Here is a 25,244-nt window from a genome sequence, read left to right as displayed (position 1 = left end):
CATACTGACTCAGCTTGTTATGGCTGCAGCTCCGTGGTCAGAGGAGCACTGGGCGTACGCGACACAAGTCCAGCTCACACTTCTATGAAAATAACCCCAGAAAAATCCACATAGAGAAAAAATAAAAAAGATGCTGTCCATTGTTTATGAAACAAAAGAACTGAATTGATCCTACAACGCATTTAGGAGAACTGTTAAACCAGCTGTGTAATGCAATTATACTGCTCACTTGCATCCTTTTTTTTCAACAACCACAAAATCCACAGGAAGTCGACTTAACAGCAAATCTACAGGAGCACAAAGAAAACCAGAGAGCAATTACTCAAACACTGTAAGTACAGTTTTATGAGTACTTTCCCTTTACTTACTTATGCCAGCATTACTTTTTACTGTATTCTAGCCCTATTGTAGCTTGCTGATTTTATTTCAGTATTTTATCGTACTTACATCGTTTTGCTTTTCGACTTTCTAGGCACTGAATTTCTTATGTTACGTAATCTTGTTTTTTTCTGAGCAATACCTGGCACAGGAATTTCCTTTGGCGATAATAAAGTTTTATCTTATCTTATTCAATAATTCTCCTCAGTTCTAGAGCCAACATGGAACTCTTAACTCCACTGCATTTACTGGGTAATTATAAACTGATAACGTTTAAGTCAAGTAAACAAAAAATATGGTTATCTTCATAAATATGATATAAATAATTTACAGTAGATTTACTAGCTCCAGTGTAACTAGGTACACTGATGTAGATTGTGACTCCATGTAAAAGTGATTTGGTTGCAGTTTCATGTAGATAGCTTATGAAGTTGTGAGGGCTCAAAAATGCTGGTAAAAAATGCACAGTTTAAAATTCTCATTGTACTCTGAAATGAAAGCATAGAACAAATAAACAAATTAAGTTTAAAAAAATCAACTTGGAAACCAAAATGTATTCTAAACTTTTGACTCATCAAAGTTGCCACCTTTGGCAGATATAACAGCTGAACACACTTGTGGCATTCGTTCCACAATGGAAATCAAATATTCTTCAGAAGGTTCTTCCCAGCTCACTGCAGAAGTTCCCAGAAATGTGTGGCACTTGTAGGTTGCTTTGCTTTCACTCTTCTGTCCAGTTCATCCCAAACCAGCTCCATGGGGTTTAAATATGGAGACTGTGCTGACACTCCATGTTTTCAAGCTTACCATCTTGTTCTTTTGTCCTAAGGTAGTTCTGGCAGAGCTTGGACTGATGTTTTGGGTCATTATCTTGCTGTAGGATGAACCCCTGACCAACTAGGAACATACCAGAGGGTTCTGCATGGTGCTGCCGACGCTCTTGGTGGTGTTTCATGGCCCAGGCAAGCCTCTTTTTCTTATTCTAACGTCTTAGCGATGGCTTTCTTGCTGCAATTAGACCTGTCAAACCTGCAACTCCAAGTCTTCTCTTCACAGTTGAAACTGAGACTTCTTACTACGACCGCTATTAAGCTGTGCTTGAAGATGTTGTCCTGTGAGCTCCTATCACCAAGCTGTTGACTCTCAGAAACTTGTCCTCTGATTCTGTTGTGGCTTTGGGTCTTCCAGACCTCTTCCTGTCAGAGTTTCTCCCAGTTTCTGAGCCTTTTGATGGTGAAGAAAACTGTGCTCAATGATACCCTGACTTTCTTCACAATTTCTCTGAAGGAAACACCTACATTTTTAAGTGTTACAATGGTCTGTCTCTATTCTGTTGTTAATTGCCTTTTCCTCTCCATTTTTAAAGCAACACACTACTTTCTGCAGTACAATACTGTTCAAATAATGCTCTCGAGGGTATGGTGCCACTGGGGGCTCACACTACTTTTATGCAGACAGTGGGCGTTGGAAGTAATCAAGTAAAGTTGGGACACCTGTAGGATTTGGTAGCACCAACTTTCAAAGCTTGATCAACCTCCATTGCTGCAGAACAGCTTTAAGTTGTTAACCCATTTCTTGCTCCCTGAAAAAGGCCTTTTCGTATAATTCTGAAATGTACATTATTTTTCAGTTTTGGGTAACATTACCTTTTTTTTCTTTTAATCTCTGGCAGTTCGCCACTTACCTTTGTACAATTTCAATAAGGTACAACCTGAAGTATTGCACTAAATGTCACCATATCAGTGTTACAATTCAATAGGAGGAACCATCAGCTGCTTACCTTCTAGGTCCATATTTGGTCCGTCGGGGTGACGCTGTCTGCGGCAGCCAGTCAGCGCTTGTTCGCGGCGCTGAGTCACGGAAGTGAGTCACACTGACGGTAACGTTACGTCTCCGTTGCAGCAGAACAAGGAAGCAACATGTGCTGACCATAATAACTTCAACACAGCAGCCAGGCAACAACCACGACACCAGCCGAGGACACTCACCGACCGCCGTGCCACCAACAACACAGGACACCGATAAAGCCGTGAGTTTACTTCTCTGTTTTCGACTCCAGACTTCCTGGTAGAGACACATTTTGTTGTTTAAATGCTCCTTTTTCGCCACCTTTTCACACTTGCTTTCACACCTCGCTCTGTTTATATTAACTTTTTTAGTTTACTCGCCATTTAAAATCGAAAATTCTTCAACAAATGTCCCACAACTTCCACCTGTTTTGCTCGAAAACGCCGTTTCTTTCACTAAAATCGCATCCTGGTTTCTACCAACTTTCTAACTTTCCACCGGGGGGGTTTCCGCGCTGTCAGAAAACCCCAGATGCGTAAATTTCCCGCATGCAGCATGAGGTTTCCTTTGTCACAGTACAAAGAAACAGGCAGGAAGGTTCAGAAACAATACGCTGTCCTGTGATTTTTCACTTTTCTTGGAGTTGTTTTTCTGGTTGTGATCCGTTGGCAGCTGCGCACCAACACGTGGACCCTCCTTAAGTCACCTTTGTGGTGTCGCCTTTGTTTGGCGCAGACGCAAAAAATGAGATAAGTTGTGACTGCAGCTGCAACAATCGCTCAAATCATCGATTAGTTTTGAACTACTAAATCAATAACCAACTATTTTGGTAATGATTTCTCCGTTTAAGGCACTTTTAAAGACGAAAAAAGTAGAAATTCTCAGTTTCAAATTTCTTAAATGTAATGATTTCCTAGTTTCTTTGCTCCACCATGTCAGTAAAATGAATATTTTTGGGTTGTGGACACTTTGGAATGACATTTTCATTGTTTTCTGATATTTTATAGGCTTGTGAACTAACCGATTAATCAAGAAAATATTTTTAAAAAATAGCTAGTGGGGATCAGAAGTGAATATCAATGAAACCAAACAACAGATGGCTCAGAAATCTTCATCTGTATCTGGCTGCCTGTTACAATTTCAAACCTCAGTTCAATCTATTTGGAGCTGTAACGATTAATCGATTAGTTGTCAACTATTTAGTTAGTACGCAACTGTTCTTATAATCAATTAATCAGAAGGTCAAAATTCTCTGATTCCAGCGTCCTAAAGGTGAATAATATCTGGTTTCTTTCCTCATATATTACAGTACACTGAGTGTCTTTGGGTTGTGGACAAAACAAGACATTTCAAGGCATCATCTTGGGCTTTGGGAAAAACTGGTTGACATTTTTCACGATTATTTTGACCAAACAAGTGGAGCGATCACAAAATAATCAAATGATCAACAATGACAATAATCATTATAGACAAATCCAAAATATTTGCAAACTCCAGATCAAGCTGTTTTGCCTATTTGAAAGCTTTGTCTAATTTTTTAGAGAAAGAAAATCGACACTGTCAGATTCCAGCTTTTTAAAGATGAAAACTTTCTGGTTTCTTTCCTCTTGTATGACAGTAAACTGAATATCTTTGGATTGTGCAGAGAACACAGAACATCAGAATAATCAGTAGTTGCAACCCAGAGTTAATATCAACAAAACTAAAGCATTTGCAAACTCCTGATCAAGCAGTTTTGCCTATTTTTGAGCTACAATTATTCATTGATTACTTGTAAATTGTTAAAATACTCTTTAATCACTTAATTTGTACATTTTAAAGAAAAAAATAATTTAAAAAAAACTCCCAAATTTCAGCTTTTTAAGGGTGAAAACTTCCTGGTTTTTCTTTCTCTGATGACAGTAAACTGCAAATTGGTTGTGGACAAAATGAGACATTTGATGGCATCAAAATGATCATTACTTGCAACCTAAAGTGAATATTGACAAAGTTAAAACATTTGCAAACTCCTGATCAAGCTGCTTTGCCTTTTTTTTTTTTTTTTTTTTAAGAGCTGTGATGATTATTTGTCAGCTGGTAAATGAATAGTTTAATCCATTGTTCTGTCATTTTTAAAAAAAAGAAAAAATGCCAAAATTCATTGATTCCAGCTCCTTAAAGGTGAAAACTTTCTTGTTTCTTTCTTCCTCTGATCGTAAAGTGGAAACTTTTGGTTGTGGACAAAATGAGACTTTTGAGGGCATCAGAATAATCATTTGTTGCGGTGTAAAGTGCATAGTGACACAACTAAATCATTTGCAAACTCCTGATCAAGCTGTTTTGCCTGTTTTTGAGCGAAAGCGATTAAGTAATTAGTTGTCAACTGTTAAATTTAGAATTAAATCAATTAATCTGTAATTTTTTTTAAAAGGAAAAGCTTAAAATTGGCCAATTCCAGCTTCTTAAAGATGAAAACTTTCAGGTTTCTTTCTTTCTTTCTCTATAACAATAAACTGAAAATCTTTTGATTGTGGACAAGACACTTGAGTACATCAGAATAATCATTAGTTCCAACCTGAAAGTGAATATTGACAAACTAAACCACAAGTCTGCACCTGTACCTGTCTGCAAATTTGCAAACTTCTCTGCAAGCTGGTCGGGTTAGCTTGAGAAACACGAGTTAATTCATGGCGTTCTCATCTCACAGCAAGAACATCAACAAGCTGGTTAAAAAACACACACACAAAAGAAGGAATCCAGCCGGCGCAGCCTCGACAGAGAGAGTCCCAGTTAATGTGTTTGAGTTTAACACTGACGCTGCAGAATAAACAGTTGGGACAAGTCTGACTCTGCAAATAGGTCAAGTTGTTTTGTTCGCATGTGAAATCACAACAGTATCAGCAGAGCCGGTGATAATGGCAGCAGGTCAGCGTTTGGCAAACACAGATGCACAACAAACACAGCGGAGGAGCTTTTTTTAGGGAGCTAATGATTGGATCAAAGGAGCTACGCGTACAGGTGAAGTAATTGGAACAAACAAACTCCAACAGTGATGTATTTTTCTTTTAGTGCCTCCAGTATCTAGCTATCACTCATCCTGACAGAAGGCGTTCTACCTAATCAGCAGGATTATGCTGGAAAGTTACATGTTGTTACCCGACCACAAGGACAAAAACAAGATAAGGAAAACAAATGTTCAGTGTGATGAATAACAGCATCTTTGTAACTGTATTTTTCCAATCATCCAGCAGAGTCTTCAAATCATTTAGTCAATGCAGCTCATGAAGAAAACTCCAAAAGGGAACAGTCAACACAAATTGAAAGGAATTGTGAGCATAAATAACAAACAAATCAGTGGTTTCAGCTTCTTGTTGCTTTCTATTTGCTGTATTTGTTAGTCTTTGTAATGGCACGCCAAGTATCTTTGGGGGTTTTCTTGTTTTTTTGCTATTTGAGGAAAGAAATAAGAAATTGTGATGCTTGTTTTTCACTATTTTCTAACAATTTCTAGCCTGATTAATTCATCGCTACATTAAAAAATAAGGAATGGTCCTGTTAATAATAAATAATGCGGAGTAACTGAAAATCAGCAACTTTTATAGTAGCATATATGAGATAAAAATGTGTTAAATGTCTTATGTGTAACATTTGGAGCTGTTCCTTTATGTAGCGACACATTCAGCAACTTGAAATCACTGCATTTTGTTTTCTCATTTTCATACATTATTATAAAGGTCAAGAGGTATGAAAGGGTTATATGCAGTGGCAGCTTTATTGTCTCTAGATCTCAAAATGCATCTACCTAAAGCCCTGAAACTCTTTACAATGGTGCTCAACCTCCAGTGGCCTTCACAGCCCAGCATTGGGAGGCGTTCAAGGTCTTCTCAGCCATTCTTCACAGAAATCTTCACACTAGAACACCGGGCGGGGAGTATGTGTAGGCGACGAGTGATTTGAGGAAACAACAAGCTGAAGAATATGTGCAATTTGACCCTGTTTACCTCGCAGACTAATAACTGACTGGAATGTCAAAGCTGCAGTTTGAACATCTAAACATACGGCAGGCGGATGCTCTCATGTAATGGCAAAACATTTTTCTAAAGGGATTTAAAGCTGCTCCAACTTCTACTTGTTCATCATTACTCGAACACTGCGGCTACAGCTGCAAGGATAAATAATAATTTTCCCCTCACAACACATTACACAGACTGAGGCAACGGGTTGCGCATTTCAAGCCACAATAACAAAACGAGCGTCTGCGCCTCTGAGTTCAAGGCGCTACTTTCTTGTCAGGATGTCAGCGCGCTCAGCGGTTCAGCTGCAGACTTTGAACTGCCTTGGCCTCTGTGGAACACACTCTTCTCGCACGGTCAGGTTGACATTTGCGCTCAACCCAAACAGACATGCTATCAGAAGATAAACAGCACTGCGAGCTCGGCGGATTTGCATGTGAAACTACCCAACATGGAAGCGCTAGTTTGCATCTTGTTTGCCTGTGTATGAACTGTAGCCCTCTGTCAACACGGAGCCACGTCAACATCTGTGAACTGGGCCCCGGCTTAACGCCGAAGGTAATAAAAATAGAAGGCTCAGGGGCAGCTGCACGGGGAAGCGTTGTTATCGCTCAGGCTGAAGTTCCTACCCCCCCACAACTCAGTGGAGGGAAGTCATGGCTTGTTACTGAGAAAACAAATGCTAAGATACATTTGCTGGAAACTCCCAAGTGATTTTTTTTCTTTTTTTTTGTCAATTTCTGTTTCTGCAGACATCATGAAAAGAGAAGTGAAGGCCGGGGTCAACTTCCTCAAACAGCTGGTTGTGGCTCATGGAAAAGTCGACAGAGCCAAAGCAGAACTGTTTGAGGAGAGGCTGCAGAAGCTTTTATGTGATAAATATGAAGACCACTGGTACCCTGACAGTCCCAGCAAAGGACAGGCCTACAGGTAATCATCTTCCACGAACGTAACGGCAGTTTTATTCACCACGTTGTTGCCAAACAGAACTTCTAACGTTTGATCCTTCGCAGATGCATTCGGATAAATAACGGAGTCCTCTGCGATGAAGCTGTCCTGAAGGCATGCGAGGACAGCGAGCTCACGCCCAGTGATCTAGGACTTCCGCCTGAGCTCACGCTGTGGATCGACCCACTGGAGGTGTGTGCGAGGTGAGTCACTGGCTCCGAGGCAAAGAATGACACAGACAGACACGTTTCAGCAGCAAGCAAGGATGTTTCTCAGTCTAGCCAAGAATTACGAGTGAGTCGTCATCATGATGCATTCTGTGGAAGCGTAAATGAAACCGTGTGGGGAGTCAATTAGGGGTTAACCCTCTGAGTTCCAAGCAGTTTCCGGGCATGTTTTGATCCTGTCGCATTTTCACTCACCGTGGGCTCATTTTTCACTGCAATGTAAAGTCTTGCACCTCTATGGAAACATCACAACCATAGCTAGAAGCAGACAGAACTCAAAAATGTCTTTTATACAGCATGACACTCGTAATGCCATGCATCATTAAAAAACAAAAGTTGAATTTTTTTTGGTTTTTTTTATTATTTTTTTTACAAAAATTGTAGAAACCTGTACAACACTTTTTCAAACCAACCACAAGTTTTGCAAAGAGTGGAAACAAAGTGGCTCCACCCTCTATAGATATTTTACTACTTGCATTTGTTTACGCCCATGTCTCCTGTCTGCTCTGAGTAAACTTAGCCTGCAGTTCACCCCAGTTCATCCAAAAACTCTGAATTTTTGGCATGTTAATGTTGGTCACTGCTAAGTTATTAATAAGTCCTCAGTTATGTCACAGACTGTAGAATTTTTTGGTTTTGGCAGAATGTGGTTTCTGCAAAAGGTTAATTTTAGGCAAATATTTAAAGCAGAATAACTTGGTTTTGATAAACTGTTGAATTCCCCCGACAAAACCAAACTTGGCACCTGATTAGTTCAAGGACCGTCTGAAAAAATTCTTGTTTTTCCAGTTTCTTACTGCGAGAAGTAGTGTAATTTTGGGGATTTTTCAAACAAAATAACCAAACATGACACATGGAAAAATAATCTACTCCCTCTTCACAGATCTGGAGAGAACAGCAGGCCCTTCACAATAGCCTGTTTCAATGAGAAAGAGGACGACGAAGGTGTGAAGGGAGACCAGGACGACGCCTCGGAGGATTCGGTAAACCTGGACACTTCAGACTACCACTCTGCTACCTCTTCGGATTGCGGTTCTACTACATCCAGCGACACGGAGGAAGAGGCGAAAGATGGCGAGACCGAAGGAGAGCAGGAGAAAGAGGAGGCTGTGAAGAAGGAAGAAGCTGAAGGCGAACCCTACACAATAGTGATGGTGCCCAGGATTCGAAAGCGAGAAGTCAAATACGTCAGAAATATGGTAATTTTCCTGTCTTTTTTTTTTTTTAGCTCCATCTGTTGCTGCTTCACAGAATCCTACTTGGCAGCATCAGCCAAATCCAAATATAGATAGTTGACTGCCAGTGAGCTTAGTTGTGCAACTTCAAGCTGTGCTGCTGCCGGGAATGACGTGTTCTTTCATCACCATAAATATTAATTTTGAGTCATTCCTATGTACGCAATCCACCAGCCATTAATACTCACTGGATATTGGGGAAAAAAAGTGTTTACCTTGACTATAAAATACATGTCAATCCACAGCAGAAAGAACTCTCTCCCAAAACAACACACTTTTCTTAGGAAATTAGAGCTTTTTATGAAATATTACAATAGTAGTGGCACCTTTTTTAAGATTTAGGAGTTTGGAGTGGGACACAGAGGCATTGTTGCTTTTTTTTGTATAAATATTTTCTTTACAGCCCTAAAAAGTAGCTTTTGTCTTTTACTCATCAGTTATTTTGCTGCCAACTCATTCCCATGTGATCATGTTTTACCAGAAAGGAAAGTAGCATTTGTTCCTCCCTTATGGACAAAGTGTGCCGAACAGATCCCTACCTTCCCGGCTAATCTCTCGTCCTCCCTCCAATCTCTCTCCGTTCAGCTCCCGGCCAGCCTCCAGTACTTCTACCAGCCTACGCCGGTTTGGCGTCAGTACAAGAAGGCCGCTCCAGTGTTCCTCACCACAGTGTGCGCCCCTCCAGCGCCGCCTCCTCCGCCCCAGCAGGTTTTCGGCTACTACATCTTGCCGCAGCCGCCTCCGCAGTTCATCGTGCCTCAAGCCGCCCTGCAGCCTTGGGCGGCCGTGAAGGGTTAAACCGTCCACGAGCTGCAAAGACCGAGCATTACACGCTCCTTCGACTGAGCCATGTGATGTCAGGTCTCTCAGTTCAGCTAAACTTGGGCCAAGAAAAGAACATTTTTAACCGTTAGTTTCAAAGTTATTCCCTACACAGCCTGTAATAATTACTTTCTTTGTCATTTCTTGCTCTCAAGCAAAGAGATAGCACTGGACTTGAGTGAAAACTATTTAATCTGTCATGTATGCACTGCAACTTTTTTTTTTTTTAACTTCATCAATGATTTCAGTCACTGGGTGCTTGGACTATCTCAGGAACTGTCAGCAATATATTTAAGCCAAATAATTACCTTTCTATGTTCTTTTCTTTCCAGTTCTCTCACTGTGTGTATGTCACAGTTAATCACTGTACAATGTAATTCAGGGTTTTAATCTATTGTAGTTAGACTGACAATATCTGTATATTAAGAAGACTATTTTTTACTAAACTGCTTGTAAATAATAGAGAATTTAGATACTATAGACTGAGGCACACTTTCTTACTATTTTTGTTGTAATTTATTTGTCCACCAGTGGATGGCGCTCAAGTCACATCAAGTACATGAAGCTGTATATTTTTTATCAACTATGGATGCTGTATCTTGCAAATCTCAGAACACAAACATGTTTTTTAGAAAAGCTTGCTAGTCTGTGAAATGTATAGCTGTGCTTCTTCTTTCAGGGAAAATCTACTGGCTTTAAGCTGTTTGTTTTAAATTACATTCCTTGCTATGATAATCTGCTACACCCTGGAAACAACCGCATGTTTTACTCACTCACTTATGCAGTTATTTGATATTTATTTATGCCACTTTGTAGCTTGTGTGTGTTCACTGTCTTGCTGTCACCTTTTGCATTTTCCTTCTCATTACAGCCAATTAAACCAGCTCCTACCTGAAATTAGAACTTGTGCTCATTTGTTTGCTCAGAAATTGTGCTCAGTGCTGTGTTGGATGTGTTTTTCTGAAAGCACCTGTCGACCTGAGCGCTCTACTTGGGCTCATCCTGTCACGGAGCTGTGAGGGACAGTCATTACCGTCAACAGGGATCAGCAGGATGCTGCAGCGGAAGTACCCCTGAGTGCGTGTTTGCGTCATTTAGCCCAAGGTCATGACGCTGTTCCTCCTTCAACAGGCCTAGTAGAGAAGAGAGGGCGACAGTCTGGTTCTCACTTTTTGTTTGGCTTATGGAGGGTTTTTGAAAGGAGGCCTTCATCTTGGCACCTCAGACCGTCAAAATACGCTGATTGTTGGGTAAAACTGAGAAAATGGCAAATCAGTTAGACCGCAAATGGGAGATGCACCAACAAATAATGACCACCTAAAGGCTAGAAGCATAAAAAGCTGTAAGAAATATACAAAGATGGTGACAGCTATGCAGACACAAGTCAGAAGATGTCACTGTAACTGCTGTGGAACCTGAAAATAGCACTGCTTGATACCAAAACTAAAATTTGCAGATTAGTTTTTAAGAGATTGCCTTATTTTTGGCAACTTTATGGCTTCTTTTCTGATACAGCATTTTTTCGTTTTAAACTTGTTTACATGTTTTTCAACCAAAATGCATCTTATCTGATCAGCATTGTCCTGATAAAATGACAACAAAACAGCAAAATGTCATTATTTCTGCAGCCTTCCTGTGCGTTAATGCAAGGAGGCGTTTTGATTCCTTGAGTGCGCATCACGCACATGACGAGCACACGCACACCCGAGCGCGCAGAGACTTCATTTGTGGTACACTGACGCACACTCTCGCAATAATAAGCCATGCAAATGAGCTCGCGGGAGCCCGGCGCAGTGTGCAAATGGCATCAGTGCGCGTAAGCACGCCGCGCGGGTCGGTTGGAGCGTTTTGGTGAGCCCGCTACTTCGATGAGCAACGGACGAGAGACGGGCTCGGTACACGATTCTCCCGTCGGACTATGCCTTCCCCAGCTCGGGAGGAAAGCAACGGGGAGACCGGACAGGCGAAGGACGGAGCAGCGGAGAGAGGCGACGACGCGGGCGGACGGCTCGTGTGCGCTCTGGAGATGGAGATGACAAACCGCAGCCCGCACGGCGACTCCAAAGTGGATTATGTCAACAACTGCGATGGCTTGGTCGGTCGGAACTGCGGGGACTCTGCTGAAGTGTCCGTGCCGCTGTCACTTCACGGGAAGCGGACAACTCACATGGAGGGAGACGACCTGTACAGACTGCGAGACAGAAAGTTGTTATTAGAGGATAGAAAGCGTCTGTGCGCGTTGGCGCTGGGCACCGCTCTGCTCGGGATACTGCTCATGATAATCCACGCCGAAATGTGTCCCTTTGTTTATAAACCGGTAGGTTGAAGAAATTAACCAACACTGACGTCTTGGCCAGTGGAAAGTTGATCCAATTAGAATGTAGCGTGTAAGAATTGGCAACAAAACCAAAAATTCAAACCTTTTGAAATGTGTTTTTTTGTTGACACTTCAGCTGTAGCCTTACATCATAATCCCCACTACACTTCTCATTATCTATACTGAGAAGTGTACATTATACATCTCGTTGAATTTTCAGTTCATTTCACAAATTCACTCCAAGCTTTTGTCTTTTTGAGCATATTGCAAAGCTTCTAAATTACAGCATCTTTATTTGCTTCATTTGCTCTGCACTGGGAACAGCAGCCAAGTCAACAACAATAAATAAACTGACTTTTGTGTTCTCGGCTGGTCAAGGTTTTTTTTAGTTTTGGCCCTTGAACTCATCATCAAATAATCAGCAAAGTAATAACCTTGCTGTCAGCATCATGCAGGAACTAAAGCCTGTTAACACTTGATCTGCTGCTCCTTGTGCAGCTGTTCTCAAAATACTTTTTCACTCTAACAGAATTCATATTAACCTATGTTGTATTTTATCCGTAGCATATTTCAGTAACACCAAGTGGCCATAATTGGTGCGGAAAAACACCCTTACACAACTGGCTGTATCTGTTGTCATAACAACTTTCTTGATTAGCAGGCAGCGCAAACCCCATGCAGCACGGCGGCAGAAATCTGCACCTGGGCTTTGAACCTCCCTGACCTACTGATTAGTTAGTCCATTTCCAGACACACGCTCTGGTAGCACAGCCTCATGACATTAACATGCAGATCTCAGTGGATAACAATGCCAGGCCACACAATCAACAAATTATTAACTCCCCCTGACTTCCTACAGCACACGCCAGTTCCACATGTGGAAAAAAGTTCTCATGCATGCCGCAAAACATCAGACCACCTCCATGCTGTGAAGCCAGTGATTGATTACAGTGTCAAAGAGACCCACATTTCACACACACACACACACACACACACACACACAACTAAACTATACACTCCTTTGACAAACTTATGGAAATATTGCCTGACCCTCGCAAATATGCCTGATGCGTTCAGAAGGGCTGGACCTTGGGGAAACATGCTTGTGAAATGAACAGCATTGGCACAAATAGGACTTTGCGGTTCCAGTTTACAAATAGGAACCAAGAACAGGTGTTGTCAGACCATTCCTAACAACAGGCATCAGCTCTGGTGCTGTGGAAATGCTGATGCACTGGAAAAGTGTTCAATGCTGCAGTTAAAGCATATTATTTTGGAGTGGCTGCGCTGCTGATTTAACCATCGCTTATATAACTATTGCCAGCATTCATCTTTATACTTAATGCAACTCATAAGCTGTCACGTGAACTGACACCATAGTAAAATAGTTTTTTTTTTTCTTGTTAAGGGCATCATTAAGTATGCTGCAGCATAGTTTGGAGCTGCCCCATCAAAGTTAACACCAGTCTACAAAGTTATATTTAAGCGTACCTTTTCATGGTTATGCATGAAAACAGGGCTATTTATGGAACGTTTTTCCACATTTCACCTCTTCCCCTGCAGCGAGATTGTTAACAGTACTTCAGGCTATCTTTCCACATCATTTAGTGTGTAATTATAGTGTTTGCGTGGCCAGTCTCGAAGGTTCTGTGTCTTGACTTTGGCTGCGCTAGTGGCAGGAGTGTGATCTTTGACCTGGATGTGGCCTCATGACATCTTTTTCTGCAGCTTCCCTGGAATGACTGCACAGTTCAAAACAGCAGCTACACACAGAGACTGAACGGCCAAGCACGATGTATAGTTATAGGATCATTTTAAGGAGCTCTATTCAGATCTGTGGGATTCCAAAACTCGAAAAAAGAAAAGCAAAAAACAAAACTAGGCAATTTCACTTTACTAAGATCTATTTTTATGCAACAATTTAGTCATTTATTGCTGTAAAAAAGAAATTTAAAAATCACCTACAAATAACATTGTTTCCTTGATGCTGAAAAAAAACAGTAAGATGACACAATAGACACATTTTTTAACTGATTAACACCTCAACCACTTTCATAATTCCCAGAAATGTTAGAGATAAATTGGTTAAATTCTGGTCCCAAGGAGGAAAAATATTCTGCACAGACAGTTGCTACAGTTTTAGAGCTCCTTAAATTCGATACGATACAGTAACTCTTGCCAGCCATTGCTTTGCATCTAATTTAAAACTTGGTTAAAAAGCATTTCACCAACCAATCTTGTTTTCTGTTTCTATTTGTCAGATTGTTTCCTTTGTCCTTTCAAACCTGCTGTCTTGAGACATTTGATTGCCAGGTTGTAATGGAAATCGACTGCAAGCTTCGTATATTTAGTTTTCTATTAATTATTCACATTCTAACTCTGCGCATTGTCTGTTTTTCGTCTTTGACCTTTCATTCTCTGTTCTGATGTGACGTGTTTTGCTGTTTTGAAGTGCTATCTGTCCAGGGATGTGGATGGAAATCCTACTGTGTAACGGATGGCAGTTTCCTTGTGTGCAAGTTATGATTCATTAACTTTTCTTGCTTGTGAATTGCTGCAGCAAATCTACAGCTACAAAATGGGGAAAATGCTCTGCCTGGACTCAAGGCAATGCAATTAACTAACAGTAATTCCACAAACAGATTAGTGCTTTTGATTATTTCTGTATTTTAGATTTTGAAAACAGTAACATAAAAAAAAGATTAGAAATTAGTGGAAACATTTAATCACAATAAATCAATATTATAATCCAGCTGTACAACAATAGTAAAAAGCATTAGTAAGAAGCTCTCTCAAGTGCTGCGGCCCACATTTTTTGCGATATGGGTCATAATTTGACATTTATTTGACAGAATGATGCAATGTGGTAGCAACACGCCCACACACTGAAACCTGGTGGATATGGCTTGCATGCAAAAACACACAAACCAGTATGCTATGTTGGTTGAATCTGTTCCTATCATCACATATGAACCACCTATGACCCCAAAGTTTCACAAAACTAGCGCAAAAGTTGTGCTGTGACTGTACAGTGTGGCTCACATCCAGCTAATATGATATCTGGGTGATTTCCCTGAAGCTCATCCCCAAGCAGCTCGGGAATCCTCAGGATGAGCTGGTTTGTGGTTGTGAAAACCAACAAAGAAATCTCTTACATCATCTGATGTTACCGTAATATTCTTCCAAATGTGCACTGCAGGTGTCAGTAACACCTAGTAGTGACTGCGTAGTGCCTTGTTGCAGTGTTGGGTTGGTTTTAACTCAACCCGTAGATGTTTTACCATCTGTAATGTCTCCATACATTTGCCTGCTCCTAGTATTTGTATTCCTCTTCACAGAATTTACATGAAAGCCGATGAAAACACACTGGTTAACAAACCAAATTAGAAAACTAAAGTCAGATGCACGTATTAGTGTTTTGGAAAGTATTTATTTATTACAGAATAAAACAAACCAGACCACCATCTCTAGCATTGGATTCAGTGTTTCATATTTGAATTAATTCGCTATCCCCTGGGTGGCCTGTTCTGGTGACAGTGGCTCGGTGTCTGTCCAAGACTATGAGAAACAATCCATGTTACAGCTAGCCCAAATTAGGTTCACCAGGCTTGAAATGACCGTTTCCAACAGGAAAATGTTACAAAAACTATTTAAGAAACTCAGCGTAGAATCATGCTGTTGAACTCTGTTATGGTGAAACGTTGAGCTTATTGTGGGGTCTTCTAATTAGCCCTGGATGAAACACAGACGTGATGTGGATGCTACAGGAGAAACTGTGGAAAACAATGTACCTTGCCAACGGACGTCACACCACACCACCTACATGCTCGAGTTTCCTCAAGTTTGAAAGTTTGTAATTATCTTTTTAATTGTAAACCACATTAAACTGCACTTCCCGTTAAACACTTCCACTGATGTTGCATCACTTGCACTGAGATGCCTGAATAAAGGATATAGGTGCCTCTTTAACCTGCTGAGACCAAGGTGGTGCTGCAGAGGCCTATAATTAGGTCCTGGTTCAGTTTGTGAAACCAGCTTCTATGATGGAGATAAACCGTCGTGGTGCATACATCTGTGTCTCAAGCTGTCAGTTCCCTGGAGTGGAAACTATTTAATTACAAGCACGCTTGGTTCTGGAGCTGAGTGGTTTTTTTATGTGCTTTTTCAGAGTTCATTATAGAATCAGTCATTTCTTTTTCATTAAGCCTAATTATTGTAAATTTTTAATGAAGCTACTCTTGGAAAGGCAAGATTTACAGATTAGCCTGCAGTTATGCTCTTTTATCGCACTGAGAAGAATAATTCATTAAAATTTCTCTACATCGTCTTTAATGGAAAAGAAAAATTAGAAGAAAACTTCATCAAATAAAAAAAAGATGGATAGTAAAATTGGAGAAGGACTAATTGGCTATGATTGTAGAAAACACACCCAGTGACAAAATGTAGGTTATTTGTAAATATTCCTTGTTAACCATTAAAAGGTGAAAAATACACAAGATCTAACGAAATCTCATAAAATTTAGGCTACAAAATGCATTTTGTTAATGGAACAATACTGTATTTTAATGAGACAGGTATTTTTCATTACTGTGTTTTAGAGCTGCTGGAATATGAGTGGTCAGTCATAAAAGTGTGAAAAGAACTTAATCCTTACACGGGGAAGTCAAAAATGGTGAAAATTCATATTTTAAGCAGTTATTGATCCAAATTGTTCATTAACAATTTTCTGTTGATTGACTATTTGAGTAGTTATCACATTTTTACTGCTCTACAAAGTAATTTTGATGCAAATTTGCAAACTTTTGTGTGAAATAAAAGCTCAAGTCAGTTAAAGTTCCACACTGGCTGCATGGTGCAGATTAAAAATTGCTGTCACAGAGTTAATGCTCGGTTTGCTGTTCTTGGGTAGGAAGTTGGTGAGGGATCAAGTCCTTCTTGTAGTCTCCTGTTTTTTGGTTTGTCCACTTGGCAGTCATTCCAACCAATAAGACAAAAAGAGCAAAAACCATAACATTGAATTTGTCATTGTGGTAGTTAGAACTGTTATCTGTGCATTTGGGCCAAATACCAATAAAATATGCAAGTACACAATGTATTTGAAGCAAATAGTACTATTCTCGTCCACCTTGACCTAAATGTCTGCCAGCTGAACTTTAAAGACAATCATATCTCCCCTTTTATACAATAATAACCACTTCCACTGTATCTGTATATTCTGCTACGTTTTCCATCCATGTCAGCGCCACAATGGACACAAGAGACCTTTCAGCTCAGGAACTTTTTCATAAAACCTTGACATTCATGGAAACAAATCACATTTCATCTGTTACAATAACCCTGATTTATCTCTCTTGGTTCTTATTTTCTTCCCAGGGCTCAAATGCCGCCTTAGTCATCAACTCTTCCATCAGCCTGTCCACTGGGTGTCTCCTGATCCTCATTATAGCTTTCCATTATAAAGACATCAGGGTGAGTTTGCCTTTTCCCCTTTGGTGGATGCTCTGTGCGTCTGAGTGAGAGGGCTCGTGTCTGTATGATCGGGCATTGTTGATCTTCATGTTACAATTTGTGCATCGCCAGTAACGTTTGTTCCAAACTGGTGTGGTCAGAATCGTATTTTGCTCAAGATGCTTGAGGGCACGTGTTTGAAAAGGAGCTCTCGGTCCGCTGACGGTAGCCTCAGCACTGATTATCTGTGTTATATTTGCTGTATGCGTAAAAAAAAAACCCTGGAGCAAAACCTCAGCCCACACAGGCATGCACACTATTGCAGCTGTGATGTTTTTCCAGTCCACATGGCTCGCTGCCGTTGTGTGTGAATTCAATATGCATGAGGGGATTTGGTTGAAATTAAACAGGGTAAACAGTCTTTGGTTTGCCCTCACACACTCACAGCATGCGTGCACGATCACGTGCAGTAGGAACAAGTGCAGAAAGCATCTGCACATTAGGAATAAATACTGAATAGCTTCTCAGGACTCTTTTAGGTCTGTTTTCTCACCTACTGAGTTTTTAGTTTGACTATAAGTCATGTGCATCTGATAGAAGATAGGTCCACTCCAAGTGTGTGGAGGAGATAAGGAATAGCAGTTTCAGGGTGGAGACTAAAAGAGAAGGTCTGGTGCAGCTTTTATGCTTTAGTGTGAAAGGCGACAGACCAAATCATCCAAGAACATCAGGGTGTTTTGTTCAGTAGTGCAAGAAAAAAGTGTCAATAAATAAGTCTCTTGAACAAACTGTGCTGTATACTGAGTAGATACCAACTTGTTGCTTCCTTTTATGTCAACATACAAGTTTATCTCACAGGTTTCTGTTTGATATCTGTGGTTTACATCTTTAGAGGCTTAAAATGAATACCTTATCGTGGCCCTTTGCGTATATACATCTTTTTTCAGTCACAAACATTTTTTTTTAAAAGATGAATGGTTTAATCACAAAATGACGTTTCACTACAACTAAATTGCATTCTCAGGTTTGGAGTTAAACATATTTTCACAAGTATTGTATCACAAGTACAACAATGCAACTTATCTTTGGCCTTAGTTTTCATTTCTTTACTGTTGCTCCTTTTCAGTCAAAAAATTAGTTAGATGTGACAGTACTCATGATGCTGGTACCTCAGAAAATACAGGAGAAGCATCAAATGTGCCCTTCATTCCAAATCTTTTCTTTCATTGCATACCTCAGCAGCCCTTAAAAAGTACATACTGTTACATGCAATTAAATAACATTGCACAGTAAGGCTCGACTGTCATGTTCATACGTCTGTTACAGTCGGCAGGGAGAAATCACTTGTTCAGTTCTCAGGTGATACTGTTCAAAAGTTTGGTATCAATTAGAAATGTCCTTGTTTTTGAAAGGAAGGCATTTTTTTTCCAATGAAGATAACATTAAATTAAACAGAAATACAGTCTAGACATTGTTAATATGGTAAATGACTCTTCTAGATGGAAACTGGTTGATTTTTAATGGAATATCTCCATAGGGGTACAGAGGAACATTTCCAGCAACCATCACTCCTGTGTTCTAATGCTACATTGTGTTAGCTAATGGTGTTGAAAGGCTAAGTGATGATTAGAAAACCCTTGTGCAATTATGTTAGCACATGAATACAAGTGAGAGTTTTCATGGAAAACATGAAATTGTCTGGGTGACAACAAACTCTTCAACAGTAGTGTATGTCACATAGAAAAGCATGCTGGCTTGCAATGCTGCAAAATGAGACCAGATGTAGTCAGCCATTCTGGTTTTCTTTTGGCACACTGCAAGTATTGGCACACATGTATGACTGTATGGGTGTTGGAACTTACCCATGTTGTGAAAGGGGCATATTTTAACCCAACTGCGCTATTTTCCTGAACCGAACCAAGTAATTTTGGTGCAGAAACCTCACCAAACTGTGAGTGAAAACAAAAGTCCAAGAATAAATAATCCCACATGGGACACAAACCCCAGTCTCCAAGGTGAAAGTCACAGTGCCACCTTTCAGGGAGAAAATACATTTCTTTAAAATATAATGAGAATGCAGTTTAGTTGTGTTGGAACAAACTTTTTGAAGACATAGTTACGTCTCTGCAGTGGCCAGATTTCAATTGTACTGAACATTTATTGAAGATTTTAGACGGATGTGTTGGACATCGCTCTATACCACCATCATCAAAACACCAAATGAAGGAATACCTTTTGGAAGAGTGATGTTCAGTCCGTAAAGGAGAGTTTCAGAGACTTGGAGAATCAATGCACTGAGGCTGTTCTGGCAGCATTTGGTGACCCAACACCTTACTGAAGCCCTTTATGCTGTTTTTTTTTCTTTAATTTGTCACCAGTCTGCGCATATAAAAACTTAAGCATACCATAGAAGGGGATTATGAGGGTACTTCAAAAAGTTCTCAGCCTGACCTGGCAACAGAGGGTATAACTTGCATTTTGGGGCAAAACTCTAATGTTTGAAGCAGTCAAAGGGAAAACGAGAGGAAAGGAGCTGGCTGGTATTGCTGCAGGACAGTGCACCCGTCTACACTGGAAATATGGCAGAAGCAGCCAAATGTGGCTTTGAACTGTTGCTCCATGAACCTTACCCACCCAACCTGCACTGTCTGTCGTCTGTTTCCCACACTGAAATCCAACTTTTTTAAAAGAATGATGATGAAGTTATGCACGCTGTTGAAGAGTATCTCGAGGCAGATGTGACCCTCTTCCACACAGGTATAGCGAAGCTTGAACATCGGTGCATTAAGTGTGTTGAAGTTAATACTGAAAAATAATGCCAGAGCAATCTTTCTCCGGTGTTGTTTTCTAGTGAGGTTGAGAACTTCTTGATATATCCTCATATATGCATTTAAACCAGGTAGAACACAGGATTTTATACTTGGAAAAACAAAACTGAAAGACGTTGAGAGTGTTTTGTGTGCAAGTTTCAGTTTTCAGAGTGGAAATGCGGGGATGTATCCGATTTCTACTATGAGGTTAAGCTGTGACTGTATCTTCATTTCATCTTCTGTCATTGTCTTTACTGTCCTCCTCCATCTTTCAGCTGTTTGTCATTGACAACCACAACCAGGTGGACTGGAGAATTGCCATGACCAGCCACAGGGTCCTTGTGATCACCCTGGAGCTGCTGGTCTGCGCCATCCATCCTGTTGGATCATACTGGGAGGAGGGCCCCCACGGCAACTCCTCTTCCTCAGCTCAGCTCTGCGTTTCCAGTCACCACGGCGAGGCTCTGCTGGGGATGGAGCTGCTGTGCTCAGTGCTGATGTTTCTGCGGCTGTACTTGGTGCACAGAGCCATCCTGCTGCACAGCAAAATGCTGCTGAGCGCCTCCTACAGGAGCATAGGCTCACTCAACAATATCAACTTCACCTTTCGCTTTGTTCTCAAGGTACTGATGAACCAGCACCCAGCACGCACACTGCTGGTCTTCATCCTGTTCTTCTGGCTCACTGCGTCTTGGATGCTTACACTGTGTGAGAGGTAGGGAAGACGACTGCATGCATGCGTGTCATCAAAACAGATTGACTGATCCTAATATTGTGGGGTTATTAGGGACCAACCACTAGAAGAATCAAGTGGTTGTGCCAACCTTCAAAATTGATTGTTCATATCTGGGGTGTAGCCACACATTATGTTTGGGGGTTATGTCCTGCCCCAATATTGAGAAAACAACAATCCATCTCCCATAATATACAGCCAGAAATAAATTAAAAATGCCTTCCATTACTGAACCCTGTCAACAAATCTGTCTGTCCTTAATTTCTAATTGTTTCTTAATTCATTTCCATTCCACAGCTGATTCCTTGCCTCAAATATTTAGAGTAAAGCCCTTTTCTGGTCCTCAAAACTAATGCAAGAGAGCAGAACTTAATGTGGAGCACCAGAGGGAGGAGAGAATCTGTTGTTAAACATTAGTTTCTGCATAGAAACTGGCCCAGAATGAGAAATGTAGAGAGTACAATTGCAGAAAATAAGCAGAGCTTCGCAACATCACAAATCAGCTTTCACGAAAGTCGAAGTTAAGTTGAAGAAACAGAGATGCTAAGCCTTGATGATTGTAAAGACGCCTCTTATTCTGTGACTCAAAGTCGGAGACAAAACTTGCCGTTGAACACGTGATCAATTTATTTTCTAAACTTCAAATGTACATAATATGGGCTCTTTAAAATATCAGTGCAGGAAAGGTTGGGTTAAGTAGTTCCAGAGTTAGCCTTGACCTCCCTGAGGCGCTAAGCAAAATTCTGCAAAGGGGCCCTCCTACCTGAACTGTGAGGAGTCCCAGCTGACACTCCAGTACTCCCACCTCAATCCTGCCTTCTCTGCAACAGTTTGCTCAAGCTGTCCATATGAGAATGCATCAACCTATAATGTCAATCTGTTGTTTTCCATTTTGTCTAGTGACATAAATACATCTTGACAGTAAGACTAGGCAATCATTATCTTGTTTAAAAGTCACTCATATTATCTGGATTGGTCCCTGCAGCAATTGCTGCTGAAACGTTTAGTTTTGTGCACGTACAAGTGAACTCTCTTTTCAGAGCTGCTGTTGTATTTCACTATTACTGTTATCAGGCACAAAGTCACACAATACAGTCATGAAAGTGGTTGCAAACAAGGAAGATACAGCCAGGCCAAGATCTGCACTTCCTACCTTGATTAGACTAAAGACAGATGCCTGCAAAATAGTACACCGACTTACTATCACTGTTATCTGCCGACATCAAACTTGGAGAAGAGAGAAAACTCTTATGATGTCATTTTTTTCTTCATCATCCTCTGATTGAAGTTGACACCTGTCTTGACACAAGGGAAAGGCAGACTTTTTGCATAATTTGTAGGGCTAAAGGGCTGCCCAGCTTACTGCCACCTGCTTTACTGAAGAGAAATGTAGCAAAGACTTCAAATGGGCCCGGATACTGTCAGCAGGATGTAATATCAACCGATGTTATTTGTAGAAATGTTTAAAAAAAAAAAAAAAAAAAAAGGTGATTTATGGGAAAATAATTAGACATTACACAGTGGGAGAGAAAGGCAAAAGTTTGGTGAGCTACAAAAGTTTATGGAACATTTTGCTCTTTTTCTTAGAATAGCCAAAAAAGTTTAAAAATGGTTATTCATAGTACTCAGACACAAACACACACTACAACTCTGTCTGTCTGCTATCTTGATCCAAATGTCCATTCACTGTTGCACTCGTGTTCATTGGTCGTTTAAAATTCCTCCTCAAGCTTTGACGGTCAATTTGACTTTCCTATTGAAAACGCATTTCCAATGACTGATTTCATAATTCTCATTTTCTATTTTGCTACTCGGAGCCAACTAAATGTCAACCTGATCCTCTGCAGTCTGTTTGGCTGTTTGAACAGCGTGAGGTCATTTGTTCATTTGAACCTTATTGGGAGGTTTTTCCTTCAGTTTTCCGTCTCCGTTCTGTATGTTTTGATTTGTCAGAAGTAATAAAAGAACGTATGACTGATAGCTGATAAGACCGCCATACCTTTTAAGTGTTACAACAGTCATTTTCTATACGAGTTGATTGCCACATCCAGACTGACAGATGGACACCGATCAGTTGTGCGATTTCTGCCAAGTGTACATCGGACTTGTGTTTTGCAATGCTTTACAAGTTTACACAAGTATCTACTTCCTGACTTCCTGAGTGCTGTGTAGTAGCAGCAGTGATAAGATTAGCAGACCACACCTGTACCAGCCTGACTGTACACATAACTTTATGTCTTTATGTGGTGGAGTTACAGGCAGATTCACAGACATACTGATAAAATTACACTTCAGGTTCGCACTTTATTGTGCAGATGCCTATAGTTTCTTATAACTTTCAAAGAAAACAGCTGATATGTATCAATAAAAAGGTTCCTAGGCAGAACTGTAGGATTAAAATTATAGTCAGTTATATTCTAAAATGTGTCTTCAATTACAGATAATTGAATGTCATTTATACAATGGTATACCAGTATTTCTTAATGCTTTAAGTCTTGATGAGCAACATTGCAAGTTAAGAGTTAAACAGGCATAAATGGGAATGAGGTACTTTGATCAAAATCCAAAAACACTGACAAAACATATGGATCCCTTAAGTGATTTTCAAGGAAACCCTCTGAACTCTGCACTGTCTGGCCGTTTGTCCCTCGTCTCATGTTTTTACTCACTATGGGTTTGTTTGCCACTGTAATATGGAGTTGTGCACCTCTATGGAAACAGCACAGCCGTGCGGTATGACACAGTTATGTAATGAATCACTTAAAAATTTATTTATTGAATATTTGATTTTTGCTAAAATTGAGGGGGAAAAATTGTATCAACTTGTATAATTTTTTTTAAATGGCCAGAGGTGTTACCAAAACTGAAAAAAAACATAGAGGCTCTACATGCTATAAATATTTTACTGATGACATTTTTTGTTTTCATACGTGTCTCCCATCTGCTCTGTGTAAACACAGCCTGCAGTTCAGCTGTAATGTCCCTGAATTTTTGTCACATGACTGTTGGTCACAACTGGATCACTAATGGATTCACATTTGTGCCGAGGAGTGCATGATTTTTAATTTTTCATGAACTTTGGCTAGAACAAGCAGTTTATTTTTCATATTTTTTGGAATACACATCAGATAAAGTGATTTTAATCCAGTATCATGATTTGAAGCTTTTTCCTTCAATAAATGATGAGTTCAAGGACCATCAGAAAGTTGAAAATTACTTTTGTTGCCACAGTTTCTAGCTCTGATAAATAATATAGTTTAGGAAATTTGTTTTTAAAACCAACATGCCTTTCAAACCCACCAGTGGCCTTTGGAGGTCAGAGGGTAACGACATATTGGATATTTATATTGCAATTAGGAGTCAAGCTGTAGCGGAAGTGTATCCGTAATATTCAAATTAGTCAATTTGAGTTGGACACCAGATGGGGGAATAAAGGTTAAACTTCACCTGCCACTTTAAAAGATATTTTCAGAACTAATTAAAGGAATAGCCCGATTAAATGAACTCCCTCGGTACAAAAGTAAATACAAAACTACATATACATAGAAGAGAACCAAAGTCATCACATTCACCTTATTTTTTTGAAATCAGGTTAAATACTACTTTAGTCAAAAAATCAAACATGGAAATATCTCATGGACAAAAGTCCATTCAATCAACAGAACCCCAACTAATATAATTCTCTTTATCCTGATAAAGACAAGCAAAGATCCTTAATTAATGACGATAAACTTTCAAAAAATACCAGTTCAACAGCGAATCATTTCAGTTCACTTCAGCTAATTTTAGCGCATCTCAGTTCACTTAAGTTCATTTCAGTTCACTCCATGTCATTTCAGTTCATTTCGATTAACTTGCACATTTCAGTTCATTCAGCTTGTTTCAGTGTATTTTAGTCCAGTTTTTGAGGCGGGTGGGATGTACACCCATCAGCCACAGCGCTATGACTACTGACAGGTGAAGTGAATAACATTGATCATCTTGTCATAATGCAATGTTCTGCTAGGAAACCTTGAGTCCTGACATTCATGTGGATGTTTGGCATGTACCATCCACCTGAACATTGCAGGTCAAACAACCCCTACCCCCTGAGAGTGTTGGTGAGGAGCTAGGAAGCTAAGGAAGGCAGAGGAAGCTTGTCAAAGGCATAATGTAGCATGAGCTGAGGCAAGAGGAAAGGGAAGAAGACTAGAGATTAAATAGGAAATAATGGAGACTTATCTCAGCCGTGGTCCAGTCAAGGCTCAGACATCTATCCAGAGGAGGTGGAATGAGGAGCATCCAGTTTGTTAGGGATTAAATATCGCATATCCAGCTGGTTCTGGCTCCACAGTTGCTCCAATTACTTTAATACATGCAATTTTAAGCAAAGACAATCAGAAGATTGTTTGTCTTTCTGAAATCTCCTTCATCCCAACTCTCACTTCACTGTCCATTGTTCTTTAGGCCTCATTTGTTTGCCACACTCAGCTCACAGGTGCTTTAACACCTCACTTCCTGTCTACACTTCCTGCTAGGACAGAAAAAAGGGCTCTTCCGTCTGTTT

The 25,244-nt window shown here is 40.2% G+C and overlaps 2 protein-coding genes across 3 annotated transcripts in view; both read left to right on the top strand.

Moving 5' to 3' along the window:
* Window positions 1–2,249: 2,249 nt before the first annotated feature.
* si:dkey-79d12.5 (maternal B9.15 protein) lies at window positions 2,250–10,287 on the top strand. The gene is made up of 5 exons (XM_023283187.3): window positions 2,250–2,407; window positions 6,911–7,088; window positions 7,172–7,309; window positions 8,217–8,532; window positions 9,154–10,287. The coding sequence occupies exons 2-5, from the start codon at window positions 6,916–6,918 to the stop codon at window positions 9,364–9,366; spliced, it is 840 nt and encodes a 279-aa protein (XP_023138955.2). The 5' UTR covers window positions 2,250–2,407; window positions 6,911–6,915; the 3' UTR covers window positions 9,367–10,287.
* A 793-nt stretch (window positions 10,288–11,080) lies between these two features.
* kcnn4 (potassium intermediate/small conductance calcium-activated channel, subfamily N, member 4) overlaps window positions 11,081–25,244 on the top strand; it is a 25,751-nt gene continuing 11,587 nt past the window's right edge. Inside the window, exons 1-3 of one of the 2 annotated variants that reach the window (XM_035954199.2) lie at window positions 11,081–11,707; window positions 17,081–17,176; window positions 20,241–20,680. In XM_035954199.2, coding sequence (XP_035810092.2) covers window positions 11,309–11,707; window positions 17,081–17,176; window positions 20,241–20,680 — 935 coding nt within the window. In that variant the 5' untranslated portion in view covers window positions 11,081–11,308. The remainder of the gene's footprint in view (window positions 11,708–17,080; window positions 17,177–20,240; window positions 20,681–25,244) is intronic. The other variant, XM_023283168.3, reaches the window with a different exon arrangement.

Source organism: Amphiprion ocellaris, chromosome 9 (assembly GCF_022539595.1).
Source record: "Amphiprion ocellaris isolate individual 3 ecotype Okinawa chromosome 9, ASM2253959v1, whole genome shotgun sequence".
NCBI lineage: Eukaryota > Metazoa > Chordata > Actinopteri > Pomacentridae > Amphiprion > Amphiprion ocellaris.
The sequence above is the reverse complement of the archived record's forward strand: the minus strand, read 5'-3'. Positions and strand labels throughout refer to the sequence as shown.

Bases quoted from the DNA above. Each gene is read 5' to 3' on its own strand.
- si:dkey-79d12.5 (XM_023283187.3), top strand. From the start codon at position 6,916: ATGAAAAGAGAAGTGAAGGCCGGGGTCAACTTCCTCAAACAGCTGGTT. The intron at 7,310-8,216 runs GTGAGTCACTGG...CCCTCTTCACAG, and splicing joins CCACTGGAGGTGTGTGCGAG to ATCTGGAGAGAACAGCAGGC. The intron at 8,533-9,153 runs GTAATTTTCCTG...CTCTCCGTTCAG, and splicing joins TCAAATACGTCAGAAATATG to CTCCCGGCCAGCCTCCAGTA.